The sequence below is a fragment of the Anabrus simplex genome, chromosome 1 (genome assembly GCF_040414725.1).
Source record: "Anabrus simplex isolate iqAnaSimp1 chromosome 1, ASM4041472v1, whole genome shotgun sequence".
Classification (NCBI taxonomy): Eukaryota; Metazoa; Arthropoda; class Insecta; order Orthoptera; family Tettigoniidae; genus Anabrus; species Anabrus simplex.
The window spans coordinates 1,195,874,321-1,195,891,736 of NC_090265.1; the positions used below are offsets into that span (position 1 = coordinate 1,195,874,321).

Sequence of the window (17,416 nt, forward strand, 5' to 3'; positions counted from 1 at the left end):
TAATTTCTGTTGTGCAATACATATAATCTCTTATCATACTTCCCAAGTACTTAAAATTACTAACTTGCTCTATTTCTTCTCCCCCTATACTGATGACAACTTCTACCTTTACCTCCAATTATCATACTTTTGGTCTTCTTATTAATTCTCATTCCATATTCTTCTAGTTTCATGTTGAGTTTATCTAACATTTGTATCATTTCACGTTCACTTTCTCCCATTACAACCATATCATCTGCAAATCTTACACATTCTACTCTCCTACCTCCAACACAAACTCCACTTTTTTCATTAAAACTTTCATTGATTATTTCTTTGAGATAGATGTTGAACAGTGTCGGTGATAAAAGAGCAGCCCTGTCTTACACCTCTTCCTAATTCATTTTCTTCACTCAACTCATCTCCTATTCTCACTCTTGCTCTCTGGTTTAAATACAAATTCTTTATTAGCCTTCTATCCCTCCAATCAACTTGCTGTGAGGTTTCAACTACGTAGTTATTAGTGGAACTCTATACAAATTGATGTTTTTACTGTTTTCCATTTCCTGCGCTCTTCCATTTTACTTATCATTTCTTCACGATTGTTTTCAATTTGTCTCATCTGAAACAGTCAAAAGCTTTCTCAAGGTCAATAAATGCAGCATAAAGCTTCCTGTTTTTCTCTATGTACCTCTCTCCTATCACCTTCAGAAGCCCAATGGCATCTCTTGTTCCAACTCCTCTCTTGAAACCAAACTGTTCTTTACCTGTTTATTCAGCTTTCCATATATCCTTCTGTTGAGCATCTGCAGTAAGACTTTGGCTGCGTGTGAAATTAGACTCAATTTTAGACTGTTTTGCTGTTCTTTTTCTTTTCCATAGGGATTAAGATGATTTCACTAAAGTCCTTTGGCCATTTTCCTGTTATGTATATTTAATTACATAATCAAGTCAACTCCTTTCTTCCTTCGTTATTTAACGCTTTTAACAGTTCAACAGGAATCTCATCTATTCCCATAGCTATTTCTGTTTTTCATCTCGTTCAGTGATGCTTCGATCTCTCTTCACATAATGGTTTCTTCTTTATCATCCCGTTTAACCATATCTTCCCCCTCTAATTCAAGTTCTTCATTTGGTCAGTTGTCCCGATCTTATAGCCATTCTATGTATTCTTCCCATCTTTTCGTTATTTCTTGGGGTTCATGTATCATTGTGAAATCTTTAGCCACTATTTCCTTACTGTTGTTGTTTCTTTTCATTGAATACTATATTTGTTGCTTCTTTGTACATCAAGTCATATTTCCCTTCTTTCTCCAGTTGCTCTATCTCATCACACTTTTCTGACAACCATTTCTTCTTTGCTTTTTCTGTTTCTCTTCTTAACTCATTATTTAACTTCCCACAGTTACGCTTTCCTTCTTCTGTTTTTACTGTTTTCCATTTCCTGCGTTCTTCCATTTTACTTATTTCTGAAGTTATCTATTCCTTCTTTCTTTTCCTCTCCTTGACTCCAAGTGTTTTATTAGCTGCTTCTTTTATCCCATTTTTAAAAGTTTCCCATCTCCTTTCTACATTTTCTGTTTCATTTTCTAATGTATTACTGTTACAATACCCATGCTCTAGTTTTCTACACTTGTCTTTGTCTTTCAGTTTCTCAATATTAATTTCATCTCTCTTCTTTCCTTTCCATGTTATTTTCAATTTAATTAGTACCTCTGCTACAACTAATATATGGTCAGAATAAATGTCTGCTCCTAGGTAACATTTAGCATTCTTGAGGCAGTTTCTGTACTGTTTTGTTGTATTATTATATAATCAATTTGATATTTCTTGTCATCTAATCGAGATATCCAAGAATACCTTCTCTTGTGGTTGTCAAACAGTGTTTCCAACCACCATGCAATTTTCATTACAGAATTCAATCAACCTTTCTCCCCTCTCATTTCTTTCCCAGTCCAAATTTACCAATGGTCTTATCATCTGATCCTTTACCAACAACTGCATTCTAATCACCCATTACAACAATACATGCAGTCTTTTCCTCTTTCTCGATGAGTTGATCTATCTTCTCATAACACTCTTCTACCTCTTCATCAGAATGATTACAGGTTGGCGTATAAACTTCAATGATCACTAAGCCTTCTCTTTTCCCTTTCGGTCTTATCACAATCCTTCCATTGATATATTCAACCTTCATAACTCTGTTCTTCAGTCGTTTTCCAATCAGTATCCCAACTCCATACAATCCATTTTTATCTACACCCGAATAGTACATTCGAAAATCACCGCTTTCTGGTTCTTCACATCCACCCCATCTCACTTCACAAATTATTTCTCTTCATCTTATATTTAGCCTTTTTCTAATTTTCCGTCCTGTAAAAGGGTAAAACATTCTACGTCCCTATCTGCACTAATTCTTCTTTCTTCTTCTCCTTGCTTCCATATTTTAGAAACCTCGTTGTACACCCCTCCCGGAGATCCGAATGAGGGGAATCTTTACCTTTGGAATCTTTTACAAAGAGGTCCATGTCATGTTAGTAGAAGTCTTTTATGTCGAAGCAGTGGGTTATTAAACATGATTTTCTGGTCACACTCTTAGACAATGAATTGGGAGGTTGCACATCCAAGTGCAACTGCGAGGAATGACTTTCGCCGCCATTTTGAATCAAACAAACTTCGACCAATTTAAGTGATTGAGTAGTAACTCAAAGGTGCAAGTTTCAATATTCGCGACCTTTGCATGCTTATGTCAGTCCTCTTTCTGACAGATTTTAATTTCTTCTTCATTAAGTTATTAAAGAATAGATGGAGAAAGTATTTTCAGATGTTTCTGAACATGGGAACTAATGACAGTCATTCAATGGACCACCAGGAAAGGCAATTAGTTGAAGAAATGGATAAAGAAATTACAATGAACGAAATTGAAATGGCAGGAAGAAAGATGAAGAATGGAAAAACTGCTGGAATAGATGAAATTTCAGTGGAGATGATACAGGCAGCTGGAACTGTAGGCCTGCAGTTGACATATCGAGTTCTCAGGATTGTCTGGGAGAATGAGGTCCCTGAAGATTGGCAAAAAGGAATAATAATCATCCCAATTTTCAAGAAAGGCATTAACAAAGTATTGAAGAACTACAGGGGAATTACTCTGATATCCCATGTTGCTAAGATAATGGATAGGATACTGGAAAGTAGGATAAGGTTGTGGGATGAAAATCAGATACATGAAAATCAGTTTGGTTTCAGAAGTGGAAGGTCAACAATACAATCCATTTAGATTGTGAGACAACCAATGGACAAGCAATGCGAGTGTAGGAATGATATGGTGATGACATTCATTGACATTGAAAAGGCATGTGACAGTGTCCCCAGGACTAAAGTTTGGGACAGTCTGCTGTTAAAAGGAATTGGACAGGGGTTAATAAAATTGATCATGGCATTGTCCAAGGAACGTTGTAGTTGTGTGCAAACACAAGTTGACAGCAATAGTTGGTTCAAAATCACTAGTCTGCTGAGACAGGGAAGTGTTCCATTACCAATCCTGTTTACAATAGTAATGGATGACATCATGAGAACAGCAAAAGCAGCATATGGTGGAAGAGAAATATACATGTTATTTGCAGATGATTTGGGAAGAAGAGGACATGACTGTTCAAGAACAGTTGAATGTGGTGAATGGGAAGATCGAAGAATGTGGATTGAAAATAAGTGTAGAAAAGAGTAAAACTCTTGTTATGACTAGAGGGGAGAAAGAAGGGAAAGGTCAGATGGACTTGCAGACAAGCCCCTGGAAGTAGTGGAGAGATTCAAATACATAGGGAGTGAATTAATGGAGAATGCTCGACTGGATGCTGAAATGAGTAAGAGGATTCAAGCTGGAAGCTGTTTCTATCATAGTGTAAGAAACATGTTATGGGACAAAGATGTGCCAATGGAAGCAAAGGAAACTATATACAAGATGTATTACATACCAATTTTACGGAGCAGAAACTTGGACAATGACAAAGAAGGATGAGAGTCAAATACAGGCAGCCAAAATGAAGTTCTTGGGGAGTATGATACAAAAGTGTAGAAGAGACAAAATAAGGAATGAGAAAATCTGGGAAGAAATTGGAGTGGAAAAAATGAATGGTAGAATAGAGAAGAGCCAATTAAGATGGATTGGGCACATAAAGCGAATGAGTGATGAAAGAATGCTAAAAAAAAGGTGATGGAAATGTAAATGCAAGGAAGGGGGACGAACACAATTAAGATTGAGGGACACAATCCAACACATTATTAGAGAAAGAAACCTGGACTGGGACACATTGTTGGAGGAGGAGTGGTTGAAAGACCGAAGAAAGTGGAGAGGAACCATATTTGCCCTTACTTGGCTTCAGCTCGATAATGGGAAATGATGATGATGATGATGATGAAGTTATTAAGGAATTTTACATTTTCTGTATCCATAACTAGGCTATCACAAGACAAATATGCACCACACTAGTCAATTTCACATGATTATGTTCCTAATCCAGATATAGGCTACTGTATCACATGAGAAATATTAGCTACACTTCACTGTACAATTCAACACAAAATACATTTCTACCTTCTGAATGGAATGCGAAATACAAGCACAAACAGGTTCACTCTGCTATTCAGCAATCTCTCTGCTAACCTGCAAGCAAAACGGAACATTCCTGAGGCTAACGGCCTGCTCCCCAAAAGTGCAACTTATCCTTCAAAGTTCAGGAAGGCCTTTTTTCTTGTAATCACACAGCTGTGGCAACGACTTGTAACAGAGTTGGAAATCGCGTTTCTTTTAGAAAGGATGAAAAATACATTAACATTTTAAGGTGTAGGAAAAATATGATTGTACTAAGTGGTAGTAGCGAAAATTCGTGACATGATAAGTGAGGTATTTTATATATAGATGTAATACGATGAGAATCAGGACTTGGAATTTACAATGTGCTAAGCATGAAAACGTGTTAATGAGGAATGCATTAACGAGGTTTCACTGTATTCATTGAACGTATGGTGCTGACATTCAGAATGTGTTTATAAGCTGTTCTGATCATAGAGGGTGTAAAATGGCATTCATGATCTGGTAACAACATAGCAATTTAAACTTACGAGGCCATCTATATGGCTCCAGATGTAGCTGGAGTGGAGCATACGTTTTGTCTGAAGACTTGTAATTGAGGTAATGTACACTGTTGAGGGGCTTGATACATGTCTGAAGAAAACACATACAAACAATTGTTGTGAGCTTTCTGCCATGCCCAATACAGCTTTAGTTGCAAACATGTCAGAGTTATGCTTTTAAAAATTATTCTATCAGTACTTTTCTTAAAATCTGTTATTTTCTCTATCTTATGTATTTTGTTGTTTTCAACAGGGAGCTTGTGAAGAAGTTCTACATTTAGTTTTAGGTTGGACTCAGGAACTACTCTTCCAAGCAGTTACATACCTAAGTGTGTTGCAGCAAACACCAGAGTTCACAAAACTCATAAATGCAATCATCGTAACTGGCCATACACCAGTACCCAGCATAGCATTGAGTGTGTTTGATAATTTGGAGCAGTTGCTGTCTGCTGTCAATATTCCTTGGGAGGTAAATACACTATTTTATTTTACTTTGCTTTTCTAATATTATTACTAATTACTTTTAAAACTATTGTGTTTACTGTTTTGTTTCTTTGTTGTTTGCTTTGTTCTTTGTCACAGTAAGAGGTTATGGTGGAACTAAAACAGCTAATACAAAGAATCTTTTGTGGGCACCTTGTTTGTCAAAGTAATTTGACTACAATTTTAACAAATTTATTTTAATCTTCTATTCTTCTGAAACTGTTCTGAATCACTCCAAGTTTTTTAGCTGCTCTCTTCCCTGCCTTTGCCATTAATTTAGCTCTGCAGTATCATTTTTGGGTGGAAGTCTTTGTTATCCTTCATATGTTTGAGATTCAAATTCTCAATCTTTTGTCACGTTTAGTCACTAGAAGGAGAATGAGTGCACTCTTTACACCTTTTTCGGCTCGGTCCCAGTGCCAGGTTTATACAAGAACGTTTACAGCAGTGTTAGGGATTATGAGTATATATGGTGAATCACGTAAAACTTGCACCCAAAATATTTCTGAAATGGAGGGTGCTATGATGTGCTGTTTTCACAAAAATGTTTAACCAAGGCCTCATAATTGTAGCCCTTACACAGATTTTAATCATTATTAGGCTGTATTTATTTCAGAAAGTTCCATCTTTTTTTTAATGGAACAATGCCTATTCATGCAACAAAATAAAACTACAGTAAACCGAGTAAGTTGGCTATGCTGTTAGGGTCGTGTAACTGTTAGATTGTTTTCGGGAGATAGTGGGTTTGAATCCCACCGTCGGCAGCTCGGAAGGTGGTTTTCCATGGTTTCCCATTTTCGCGCCAGGCAAATACCGGAGTTATACCTTAATTAAGGCTATGGCTGCTACCTTCCCCATCCTAGCCCTTTCCCATCCTAGCCCTTTCCCATCCTTCCATTGCCGAAAACTTTTGATGTGTTAGTGCGACATTAAGCAAGTAGGAAAGAAACTAGAGTAAATTAGTTTTTGCCCCCTTCCAGATTTCAGTACTAGTACAGGGTGGGCCATAAGTCAGTTGTCACTAGCAATCCTTGGACTTTGTTTTGCCAGTGTAGTCAGTTGTGAACTTGACTAGTGTATTGTACCCGTAAGTCAGTTGACACTAGCAGTTTGAGCCTGTTGTTTATCTCTCCAATACATCAGGACTGCTCACATCAGCGCCTCAGGTTAAATTCAAGGGAAGCATCATGGGTACTAGGTGAGAGACTGATTAAAAAACAGTTCAACATGAATCAAACATGGCACAGTATGTGGTTCTCTTCAAACCCAGACAAACTAGGCTTAATCCTGGATCCAATTAAACGTTGTCCTGGTTTCAACCTACCCAGAAAAGTCTGGACGTCATTAAATCGAATAAGAATCCAATGTGGCAGATGTCAGTACTGGAAGCATAAGTGGAAGGTAACTGAGAACCCTTGATGTGACTATGCAGACATGTCCTAGACTTTCCAACATATTACTGTGGATTGCCCGCTCAGGAAGTTCAGCGGAACAATGCAGGACATCCATGAGGCCACTGATGAAACTATGAAAGTGTTAAGCATGTTGGACATTCAACTCTGACATGACTACATCATGTGATCTAAGTTTCATTCTGTATGTTTTTAAGACTACTCAAATGTATATAGTTGTAAAAAAAAAAAAAATATCATTGTTTGTAAACTCATATTTTTCTGCATATGAAATAAATAAATAAATAAATAAATAAATAAATAAATAAATAAATAAATAAATAAATAAATAAATAAATAAATAAATAAATAAATAAATAAATAAATAAATAAATCTGATAGACAATGAATAGATGAAATAAATAAATAAATAAATAAATAAATAAATAAATAAATAAATAAATAAATAAATAAATAAATAAATAAATAAATAAATCTGATAGACAATGAATAGAAAGTTAACTATAGAACAGCATGTATTTGTTTTGCAGACATTGTGAAAACATGAGGATAATTACAGTGATGATTGTGATTTGTTTGTGGAACGTTTTCCAAACATCCAACCTCCATCTTGACAGGGTGTTCACAAATTAAATTTATGATGTAAAGAGACTGGATCAGTTGCGGAGATTCCTTGTTCAGGCAGGCCAAAGTATGTTACTACAGAAGAAAACAATGTTTTGTGCAATCGCAGACTAAATCTCAGAGAAAAACATCCAAAGAGTATGGAATAGCACAAATAAGCCTACCAAGGATGCAGAAAAAGCTGATCTTAAATGAAGATCATTCATAGAGGCGAATGCAGTTCTGAGAGTTGTACACAATTAGACAAGAAGCCGATCCCAACTTTTACAAAAGCATTCTTTGGAACAACATAGTGGTTAAAGAATAGTTGATATGGATGCAGGGGTGCATTATGGAGTTATTGTGAGAGATTTTCTAAATTAGAACTTTGATTAATGGGTTGGCAGACGGGGTACTCTTGAATGGCCTCCACGATTCCTAGATTTCACATCCATGAATTTTTCAGTCTGGGGTATACTAAAAAATAAGGTTTATACAGTCAAGATTCGTGATGTTGAGCATTTGAAGGAACAAATGCAATCAGAATTTGAAAACCTACAGTCCTGGAAGATTTGTGACAAAATTTGTAAATTAGTGTTGTAAAGATGAAATGTTTGCTTAGAACAGCATGGAAACCACTTTGAGCATCTTCCTTAGCTTCATTGAACTGTACATGTGTTTCTATGTTGATAATAAAACTGTATTTTCATTTGTTTAGTACTGTTGCATCAAACGTATTTTTGACAACTGATTTATGATCCACGCTGTAGTAACACGCTATCATAGTTTCAAAATGGTTAACACTGACAGTTGTCTCCTCCATGTATCAGCACTAACTTAAAAAAGAAGTGAACAAACTGAAACTACCGCAAGCTATTGAAATACTGAACAGATAAACGTTGACTCAACTAAGTGTAAATAACAAGGATAATGGGCGCCACCTGCAAAACAATTGCAGGAATATTTAATTATGTAGAGCAACGAGCCACTCCCTCTCCCAAGGCGACGGTCATCAGGCTGACGAGGCTCCAGACTTGCTTTATAACCTTACCTGTTGCTATATAACCCCTGAAATTAAATTTGGGTAACATGCCAGGTTCAGCCTTACTCCACTGACAAAAGACTCACATTAAGTTTGATTCTATGACTTTACTCCCAGAATAAGAACTCATATGTGACAAGCACCAACAAAAATAAACACTTATGCAACCCACTTAGTGCTTGCTGTTTACATAGAGCTAATATACACAATACTACCCAACAAATTCATCTCTTCACGAGATTTCTTCGTTTGCCGTCTACAAAGGCAAATTACACATCATTAAAATCATCACTAAAAAATAGAACATCACTATACTTTTAACATACCTCCAGGTAAGAGCCCCACTGCACTCCACTGTTACCGTGAATCCTAATCTGGTAGAGAAAAGTACGACGACTATTTCTCTACATATGGATGCAACCTTCTTTACGACGAGCATCCCTAACCTTATTTACACTTCTTCGTCGACGTCTTGAATTCTTTCCAATTGCTGGCTGGACAGAAAGCGTTACATCTCCGGAGGCAAGCAAACAGCAAAATTCTCCATCAACTGAAGCTGCATACTCGGGTGACAAGTTCCAAACAAACACTTCCTTATACAGAAAGTCCACTGCAAAGCCGGTAAGTCGTTGAGATTATACCACGTTCACTCCGCAACAGATACTCCGAACAATAGCAGATCGTATAGCAAACTGCGCAAATACGTCGCTCCCGCAGACCAGTACAAATGAGAAACACACAGTATCAGCATCAGAGTCAGAAACCGAATGAGAATCAGAATGAGAATCAGAATAACTCGCCACACACGCGTACACACTTATATATGCTTGCTACACGTGGTTATAGCGGCCTGAAAAGTTCACTGGTAGCAACGCTCACACCGGCACTTCTTCCCGCGTCACTCTGTCAACCCAAACCTTGCTCAAAACAAAGCCCTCGCATTGGTTATCGAGTATATGATGTGACATAGACCGTCCACTCATGTATGTCCACATTGATTCACTCCAATTCTTCAACCGATACAACCTGCCGTACCCCGTGTTTTCAAGCCACTTGTTGCAACACATCCAACTGACTTCAACCGTCCTTCCCGATATAGTCGCAGTTTTCCCGGTTGCACAATCCTTACGGCTAGGCCATATTTACAGACTCTTACCCAAACGGAAATTTATACAAAATATAATGATGAACATATGCAATATTCCCTAACTATACATTCTTCTTATAATATTACGTTTTTACATGGTAAATAAACAAAATTACAGGATTTTGACCTTACAAACTATATACAAAATTTCCTAACCTAAAAAACTCGGGGATCGTACATACGTACGGTTACAAAACAAATGCTTTGGATTCTGAAGAAGAAATAGCATTGGCCTTCAGATGTTGTGCTCAAGATGACAGCCACCCGCTTCAATATAAAATTCCAGTGTGCCATGTAAGGACTGATGCATATGTTCTACCATTTCATCAGAAATTTCAGTGCAGGCAGGTTGCTTACTTCGCACTGACACACGTCTAATGGCAACGATGGGATTGGGAAGGACTAGGAGTGGGAAGGAGGCGTCCATGGCCTTAAAGTACAGCCCCGGCATTTGCCTGATATGAAAATGGGAAACCATGGAAAACCATCTTCAGAAATACCGATGATGGGGTTCGAACCCATGTCTCCTGAATGCAAGCTTACAGCTGCATGCCCCTAACTGCACAGCTAACTCACTTGGTGATTAGGAAACTATCAGTGAAGACAAGTGGTTGTACGTCATGCGCTGGACAGCCATCGTGCTCATAGCATGTTCCTCCTAGTCTGCAGTGGAACATCATCTCACATCTGTGAAGTTTGGTTTATTAGGAGGTTGGGATACTTTTGAGAATCTAGTGTTCTATGAAAAATGGGCCTATGAGCTGATGATTCACTATTCCACACCACACATTTAAACTCCGTGGATGCTGATGTTCCACCTGACTGACCAATAGTACATGTTCTGGAGGTTCACTTGGCCATGGTTTGGAAATGTTGCTTCATTACTAAACACAATGCTTGATAAATCTGGTGTATTTGTCAAATGCTCATGTACAGAAATTAACACGATTCTCAAAATCTTTTCAGTGCAGATCTTGATGGATGTATTTAGTCTTATGGTGATTACAAGTATTGAACTAATTCAAAAGTATATGTTTTGCAGCCATTTGATAACACCTTCTGTGAGATGAAACAGGTTGCTGGAGCTTTCAGAGTAGGAATGCAGAGGGCAGTGCTGGATTCAATTGTCTGCTCCTCCTCATTGCATTCAAACATTGGAGAATCTATCCACCCCCACATGTGATGCAAGTGTTTGCAGTGACCATGCTTGGTTCTCAATCTGTTTAGGTGACACCATAATTTTCTTGGTAGGTTAAAACCCTTCATTTCCTTTGTTGGATTTAACTCATGGATGCTAGTTCAGGATGTTGCATTTGATCATTCATCCTGCCAACACTGATTTAGATGAGTTTACCGGACAGTACACTTGCTGATCTCCTGAATTGAAGTCGTGGCAGTGGGTAACAAAATTCCTGGTGAATTGGTAATAGGGGAAATACCCAGATCATTTTTGGTTCTCTCAGCTGAACTTCCTTTCTTCTCAGGTCTGGTGGTGGGATATGACTGAGTGCAGGTAACCAATGGCATGGGGTTGACTTCACAATATCAGTTATTCATTGCATGGTATCGTTCAGCTTGGTATCTACTTTATGTATGTGTGCACTTTCCTGCCACATTGGAGTGCATTATTCTACTGCAGAGTAAACAATACTGATACTCGTTGGTCAAGACTTCTCAGAAACTGTCACAAAGCTTGTGCAGGATGTTATTCCTTGCAGTGATTTTTTGAGAGAGATTGGTGAGGTGCTCTTTGTAGCACATAGTTCTGTCCAAGATGACTCCTAGATATTTTGCAACCTGGTTGTACCTTAATTTTTCACCACCAAATAGGGCAGTTGGCTCATAGTTTGCACTACCAGTGCAATATCATCAGCGTAAATGAATTTTGTAGCTATGGTTGGTGGTAAATCATGAGTGGAGAGCTTGAAGAGAACTGAGGCCAACACACCTCCCTGAGGCAGACCATTATTTAGTTTTCTTTATGACTTGGAATAACCTAGGATTACTACCATCTCTCTTTCACAAGGTATGTGGGAAATTAGATTTGCAATTTCCAAACAAGAAATTGCTTCTAGCACTTACAGAATCAATCCATGCCACCATACAGTATTGTGCACACTTGTCAGATTGATAAAGACAGCTGTTGATTCTAACTTCTTTTGAAAGCCTGTCTCATTGTGAGTGACAAGGGCCAAAACTTGATCAGTGCAGCTACAGTTTTTTTCTAAAACCAGCTTGTTCTGGTGGGATTACAGATTCGTTAAGCGATGCTATTCTCGTAAGGAGGATTCTTTCCAAGGGTTTATAAATGAAGAGAGACATGACACGGATAGAACTTATGATGATGGAGAATTGTGCCCTGAGACCTAACTTCAGTCTGTACAACAGCAGCAGCTTGAACATTAATTTCACCCTCTTCACCAGTCACTCAGTTGCTTCTGTTATTTTTTCTAGGTATTACACTTCCATTTTCACTTCATTGTTTGAGGAGGTTCAAAAAAATTATCGAGACTGGTAATGTCTGTTGGGATATCGTTCTGCGTACAGAGCATGAGAATGAACAGCATTCTTCCTGCATTGTCTATACACCATTAACATGTCGGATTCTCAACATTGGTAAATACCATCTTCCACTATGTCTTTTTGAACTATCACAAAGGAAGTGACAAGGAAGTTGCAATGCAATCAGTGTACTGCAAAGGAAACAAACATAAGAACATAAGAAGTAAGCAGTTGAATGGAGCAGACAACTGTCGGTATTTACAATTTTCAAACTACTATAGCTCGTGAACTACTTGTACTAGAATCGTGAAGGGAAAAAACACCACCACCATTGTCATTCTAATTTACTGTAGTTTTATTAATGGCAATATGCATTGTTGCATATGGAATGTTAAAAAAGTAATACACATTCTATTAACAATTAAAATCTGTAGCATTTCTTCGCTCTGTACATGGACTTCAATTGGTTACACTTTATATCTGTGAAAACAGCACATCAGTAGCACGTTCCATTTCAGAAATACAGTCGAATATCGATATCTTCAACCTCAGTTACTCAAATTTTCAGTATCTCCAAGTAACAAATTTCCCGACTGTTTGTCCGATTCTTCATGTGTATTTCTCTATTACTTGAAATTCGGTTACATGAATATCTCTTGAAGCAAACATTTCTTCCCTTGAAGCAAAAAATACTCTGTAACTCGAATTTTGTACAAATTAACTGTGCAATACGGCATTTGTGGTTTGTGAGGAACAGTTAACCCATTCCGGTCTGGGCCTTAATATCCCTAACAAACGTTCTGGACTGGGAATTTTTAAGGATCTTTAAAATATTATATCTCTGTACCTGTAGGAGATATTGACATGATTCTGTTTTCTTTGTGCTTGTTTGAGCATCTAATTTTCAAAAGCGCTTTTTAGATCATGTCAACTATCACTTGAGATTTTAAAATTGTTTATATATTATACCATGATTTGCGAATGGAGGAAAGGTCTGACGGATAACGAAGCAAGTACATTTTTCTGAAATACAGTAATATTTACCCTATTTCACTAATATAAAATGTGCATTGCAATTACAAAACAACAACGATAATAAGTACGATATAAAAATAATAATTTTTCAGTAATAATAATAGTAATAATTACAATAATGAAAATGGGTGCTCTTACGAAATTTTATTTTAATTGATAAATTTTGTTAAAAGTTACTCAAATGTAAAAATATTGTTCCATTTACCACAAAAGACTTCTGAGAAAGAGAAAATACAGTCTTCTAAACAGACAACTTTACGAATATGTAGACAGTCTTACGTATTCACGCAAATATGAAATACGCGGGAACATGAGCTAGGCCGTAAAACGAACTCCAATCATAATGAAATGCAAGAAGTTGTTTTGAATTCATATGTCAATAATATGTTCATTTGCACATAAACTTATAATATATCATAAAATAACAAAAATATCACTTTCGTCAAGCACGTGTTTGCCACGAGAAGCCATGTCTTAGAGCTCACTGAGTGACAAAATCTACTGATGCATGCTGTTCAAATATATCGTAAATTCTCTGACTTAGACATATAATACTGCCATCTGCTTAAATACTCTCGTAACTAATACATTAGAAAACACGATGTAACCACCAGAATGCGTGCATAGCTCGTTCTCGATTTTTAGCGAATTGTCAAACCTTACTACGGGCTATGCCCGCAGCGCGTCCTGAATGTAATTTCGGCCGCTGAGCTCGCAGTTAGACCAGAAAGAAAGAAAGGATTGCAGTGATGCTGGAAACCAAAAAGCTAAAACTTCTAGTGACCGAAAAATTGGCAAATCCGCGCTGTTTCTCGGGTGTGAATTAATTACCAGTTACGTATGAAAGCAAACCCCGAAGTCTCAGATGACAAGCTCCATTTACGAATTTTGCCTACATGGTATTGACGAGAAGTTTTAACACAGAATGAGGAATATCCTCCTTTTCATAGACAACAGCCCTGCTCATCCCAAGGTGCTCGTTCAGGAGTTAAAGGTAGTGCACATAGTTTTCTTGCCATCAAATTTAACATCCAAACTACAGCCTATGGACTAAGGTGTGATTGAAAACTTGAAGCATTTCAATAGGAAGAGGGTTGTTCAGAGAATTCTGAGAGGAATTTAATCCAAGGAGTCATTAACAAACATTAATCTACTACATTCGATAACAATGCTGAGTAAGTCGTGGGCAGATGTGAAGCAGGAAACAATTGTAGACTGCTTCCACAAAGCAGGATTTTTGGAAGTTGACTCGGGAGCTTCAGAACAGGAGGAGGACGAGGAGGATTGTTGCCTTCTCCTGTACCGTCAGCAGACCAGGCGTTAAGTGCAGTGGCTATTCTTCGATCCTACATACAGTCAGTCGAATGTAAATGACAGTGTTTTCGCAGCAATAAATATTGTTAAAAAATGTATGGAAGAAAAAAAAAAACAGAAGAGATTACCAGATATTTTTCAAAGTGTTAACGGAGGTATGTGTCTTGTTTCATGACTGTACATTATGTACGTATTCTGTCTTCTAAAATGTTACTATAATAAGGGTTGTAATTAAAGTGATGCTATAAAATAGAGTTTGTATATTTTGAAATACTGTTAAAAAATTTATTTGGTGTAAGCGTGTAGATACATATGATTCAGTTATGTGTTATATGCACTCAGAAACAGAATTCTCTATATCTTGAAATAAAATTTAGCTCCCGAGGTGATTCGAGACATCGAGGTTCTACTGTATTTGGGGTTCAAGTTTTAGGTGATTCACCCGGTATATTATTTTATTCTGTGCAGCTCTTCAAGTTTTGGCACTGCGTATGAGAACTAAACAAGAAAGAAAGTGAAGGTGCCCTGAGACTTAACTTCAGTCTCTACAATCAAAATCAAATGGGAACATCAGAAAGAAAACAAAATGAGTCAAGGAGCCATGTATTTATCTGTATGGGTAAAGGCATTAGGTTGAACTGACAGTGTAGATATTGGTAGCAGGCATATGTTCAAATTCTCCTAGCAAGCTGGGTTTTCCTTTTCTTTTCAATGTAATTATACTGATTACTTGTTACTAGGAGAGATGTGGACGTTACCATGCATGGATAGTATTATATCTTTTGCAGATGTTTTTTACTTATTTTCTGGTGTTGGTCCTTGCCCTCAAGGACTAAATAAGAAATAAAAATGTGCCGTGAGATTTAACGTCAGTCTGAAAAGAGAGAAGAAAAGAAAGCAATTTAGTATCGGGTCTGCTGACCCTTGTGCTCTATAATCAATGTTGATTGGGCACAGTAGGAGTGAGGGTCTGGCAGAGCCCCTTCTTAAGGGCCAGTTCTTCCCAAAGGTTGAACACCATTGTCTACAGCATTTCCTTTTCAGTTCATGCAACGGCAGTATTCCCGCAGAGTCCTCTTCATTAGACCTTGGAAATTCTCAATTGGGTTCAGGTCAGACTATTTTTGGAGGTCAAGGTATCACCTTGATCGTTGCCTGACAAGCAGACCATCACTGAACTGCCTTTTGAGGTATGATCTGGGTGATTTTTGTATTGAATCTGTATTAAATCAAAGAATTGTTTGTTGGTAATAAAGTGACTTGGATACATTTGATGGATGAACAAAGAATAATAAATGATTAAATTTGATGTCAACATGGAACAAAGAGTAGTTGGTGAGTGAACTGAGCGTCACTCCAATTAAGAATTCCATGCAACATGTTGAGCTGGATACAGCGATGTAAACAAGTGTGCACTATGGCAGGAACTGCAGAATGCCTCTCTGCTTCTTGAGCATGTTCTGATAAAACTTGTCCCATCACTTAGCAGTAAAATTGGGAATACCTTCCTTACAATCAACTTCTGTTTCTGAAATGCATTCACCAGCGCCAACACAGCTGACCTACGGTCCACAAACTGTACCATTATAGGAATGACGGTTGTAAACACAAGGATATCGAACTATGGGTGGCATGCACCAACCAAGAGTAAGTTCTACTTCCGTAGTAAAGTACTCCTGAAGTTAGCATTCCGTGACTTCCATACGAGAGTAAATTACTTTCGAAGTATTTTAGTCCTTTGAGATACTCCTGGACTAAATTACTACAAGAGTAAAATGTTGATGAGCACCATCTTGTAGTATATTACTAAAGAAGTAAATAACGCACGAATATAGGTTAGAATTTACTCTCACGTCTTGCGTGGAGTAAGCTAGGATCAGACTTGTTGACTAATTGAATACTATATCGTATATGAGAGGAAGACGTTTCAAACGTGGTTATGGATTACTTAGATTATATTGACGATCTCGACGAAGAAAATGACAGAAATATAATAGTGCATACAGTGCGTGAAAGGTGAGATCCGTACGATATGTAAATGGAGAGAGAGTTTAAGGAACGTTTTGGCCTTAGGAAGGAATCCTTTACTTTCCTTCTAAATCTACTTGTAGATAATTTACAACAAAATTCAGACAGAAATTCAGCTGTATACAGTTACTGTGTGCCCTGCGAGTGTTTCGTACTGGAACATTTCAGTTAGTTGCCAGTGATCTAATAAACGTTCACCACACGACTGCTGGCTGTATCTTTCATCGCGTGGTTAGAGCAATAGTGAGGTTAGGAGGGAGGTACATACATATGCCTGCAAATGATGATGAATGTTCTGAAAATAAAAGGAAATTCTTCACGTTGGCAGGTTTCCCACATCGTGGGTGCAATTGATTGTACGCATGTTCCCATTTTGTGCCCTCCCGGTGACAACGGCGAACTTTTCAGAAATCGGAAGGGGTATTTTTCTATAAACACTCAAGTTATTTGTGATGCAAGTATGAAGATCATGAATATTGTTTGCCGATGGCCTGGTTCTACGCACGATGCACGAATATAGGACAATAGTGCTGTTGCAGCGAACTTTGAGAATGGTTTATATAATGGAATGTTAGTGGGAGATAAGGGTTATGCCTGTACGAAATTCCTCATGACACCACTCCTAGAACCAAATACACCCGCTGAACACCGGTAAAACACTGCTCATGCAAAAACCCGCAATGTTGTGGAACGCACTTTTGGAGTGTGGAAAAAAAATTCCAAATCCTCGAAAATGAAACA

At 37.6% G+C, this 17,416-nt stretch overlaps 1 protein-coding gene across 1 annotated transcript in view; it reads left to right on the forward strand.

Moving 5' to 3' along the window:
* nonC (serine/threonine-protein kinase Smg1) overlaps positions 1 to 17,416 on the forward strand; it is a 794,437-nt gene that overhangs the window by 187,553 nt on the left and 589,468 nt on the right. The window contains 1 exon segment of the mRNA XM_068225601.1: positions 5,367 to 5,578. Coding sequence (XP_068081702.1) covers positions 5,367 to 5,578 — 212 coding nt within the window.